The sequence below is a fragment of the Nicotiana attenuata genome, chromosome 6 (genome assembly GCF_001879085.1).
Source record: "Nicotiana attenuata strain UT chromosome 6, NIATTr2, whole genome shotgun sequence".
In the NCBI taxonomy this organism is placed as follows: domain Eukaryota; kingdom Viridiplantae; phylum Streptophyta; class Magnoliopsida; order Solanales; family Solanaceae; genus Nicotiana; species Nicotiana attenuata.
The window spans coordinates 93429773-93432721 of record NC_031994.1 but is presented as its reverse complement, the minus strand read 5'-3'; the positions used below and the strand labels follow the sequence as shown (position 1 = coordinate 93432721).

At 36.0% G+C, this 2949-nt stretch overlaps 1 protein-coding gene across 1 annotated transcript; it reads left to right on the top strand.

The window, feature by feature from the left end:
- Positions 502-1051, top strand: LOC109228380 (oleosin 16.4 kDa-like). The gene has a single exon (XM_019393521.1). It carries the CDS (start codon positions 555-557, stop codon positions 966-968), a length of 414 nt encoding a protein of 137 aa, XP_019249066.1. The 5' UTR covers positions 502-554; the 3' UTR covers positions 969-1051.

The window sequence follows — 2949 nt, the reverse complement described above, 5'->3', positions numbered from 1 at the left end:
ACGTGTAGGACTCTAGCTAAAATAGCTTATCAAAGGTGGGCAAAATGGTCAACACGGTAAAAAAAATTTGTGTGAGCTACAGTAATCAATCTTTCAGCCAATAGTATTGTTCTACTTCAATAAAATAACATAAATACCCTTATGACCCGTATTGAAACCGGATGCAACTCAATTGTTTACGGGAGGCAGCTCAAATTCCCTCTTATTAATAGTAGGAAAATGAATGCTAATCTTGGACGGATAAAATATTTTATGATCAAAACCTCGAACACATCGTTGATCCTACATTCCAAATCTAATGACAGACATAATAATATGTCCAAAATTTACCACAGCATTTCTAGGACGACTGCTAATTAAACCTCAAATCAAAACCTCCCCACGTGTGCCAATGCATGTTACATGCAGAAAAAACCCAAATCTCCCTACACACGTCAAATTTTCTCCATCCTTCTCCTTTAATCCCTCCGCCCTTCTCATTTTCCTCTCTAATTAAACCAGCTCTCCTCTGTTCTCCAAAGTAGACCAATTCTCCTCCTCCTCCGCCGTGTGCAATGGCTGCTCGACCACCGAACTTTTTCAATCATAATTCTCAAAGACCACCGCTAAGACCCATTCACACCACCACCCACCACGTGATCCCTTCATTCCTCCGGAAACTGCAACAACATGTCCCAAATTCAACCCAACTCATGGGTTTCTTGACTCTTGTTATCTCCGGCGGAATTCTACTCCTCCTCACTGGCCTCACTCTCACTGCCATAATTCTTGGCCTCATTTTCTTCACGCCTTTGATCCTCGTCTCTAGCCCCATTTGGGTCCCTATTGGAACTCTTCTCTTCATCGCCGTTTCTGGATTTTTATCCGTCTTTGGATTTGGGGCGTCGACGTTTGCTGCTATTTCTTGGGCCTATAGGTACTTTAAGAGAAGCAGGATTGCAGATACTCCTAGCCATATGAAGGATTAGTACCTGAGTTTGTGCTGTTTAATTTAGTGTCATTGTTCTTTTTTCGTCGATAAAACTTTTGTAGCATTATCATTTTCCTTTTATGGTTAAGTTTGGATCAGTTTTTCATGAAAGAAACTGTTTGCTCAAAAAAATGTTACACATCTTACGAGTACAAAACAATATAAATTAATCCCGGGATAATCATAGCAAATCGTAATAATCCGTTGGAACAATTGAAAGAAATGAAAACAAGAACTCAGAATTAGGGGGAGAAGCATTAGAAACCTTTATTGATAATATTTGTTTGGTCTGTCTCTCCATGAAGAGGTTCAGAGCCTTACAATGGTATTTTTCTCCTCTCATAAGAGGGGTATATTTTCTCGTTTCTCTCTCCTCTCACTAGTGGTGAAGAAGCCCCTCTTTCTAGGGTCCCTTCTCTTGGTATTTATAGTTGTGGGCTTCGTGAGCTGTCCCTCAGTGGCCGTGACCACGTTGAGGTCTCGCCTTTATAGTGGTGGATAGGCCGGGACCTTTGTTGACCGAGCCAGGGACGGGTTGAGCGTCGTCAATTCTGAGTGGTCGTGCCACTAATTAATCGTGAATTAACTATTAACGGGATTAGCCTCGCTAATTATCGTGGGGTCGAATTCTGACCCATACAGAAACCAAATTAAGTAAGTCTTTTTTCAAATATTGGAACAAAAATAGTGAAGCGGGTTTTTCAATTATATTTGGTTTATGTCGGTTTTTCGATTTTTTCTGGTTGTTATCATTCACCACAATATATTTATGATAATTGAATCAAACAGTGATGAATAATCTAAGGATTCAATTAAAAATGGATTCTTGTTATTAAAAGAAAACTATCAACTAAATCAAACTAGAATTTAAATGCAAAGAATTAAATTATTATAATAGCAAAAAATACTAGACTAAGAATGCAAACGAATAACATGTCAGTTTGGTTCGATTTTTTCGTTTTTTTTTTAAAACCAAAATCAAACAAAAATTGACCCGTTTTTTAAATTCAAAACTAAAACTAAATCAAACCAAAGGTATTGGCTTTTTTGATAAGTTTTGTTCGATTTTCGGATTGATTCGATTTTTCGGGTTTTTATGAATGCCCCTCTCCCGAGGGTGCCAATATGTTTTTGTGTACGATAGATTGATTATAGTTTTTTTGGAATCTTGAGTAGGTAAATTGAATAAGTTGGGATATATATGAGAAAAGATAATGATGGATTCTATTTAAATTCATAGAATATATTCACTATCTAGAGTTTATCGACCGAGTATATATGGGAGGAAAAACAATTAAGGAGAAATGTTGGATCACTGCTTGGTTATACAACCACCTAAATTATGAACTAGACAATGTTGTTACGTTGATTCATGAAATGCGATGAGAAATTCTTTTACGTAGACAGTAGACTCAATCCGCTAAATTAAATTAGAAGTATACTCTCCATAAGAAGAAATATGAATTTATAGGCCTGCTGAGAGCTTTTATATAAAAAATTAATATACTCAAATAGACGATTGACTTTATTACGTGGCATTTAATTTCTCCCTAGTTAACCTAACTTGAAGAAATTGAAGTGGGAAATCTATACCATTGACCATGATTAATATTAAGGGTGTTAAATGGATAAGTTGGACTGATTTTAGGTAGATTAAAAAGAGTTCGAAACAATAAATGACCTGCCCAAAAGTTATTTGGACTAGATGAGATGGATTAAGATGGGTAAAAATTAATGACCCGCCCAAAAGTTATTTGGGCTGAGATAGGCTGGATCAAGATGGGCTAAAATTTGGGTCACAGTTCAACCCACCCAACTTATACCAAGCTTCAATTAATTCTATGTGTTGTTTTCGTTTGAATTCTATAATTTTTAAATAAGATTTTTTTTCTTTTGTTATGGTCATATAGAACATATCAAACAAAAATAATTATTTTTAATATATTTTGGCAAAGTTACTCATGTGGATCAATTTAGGT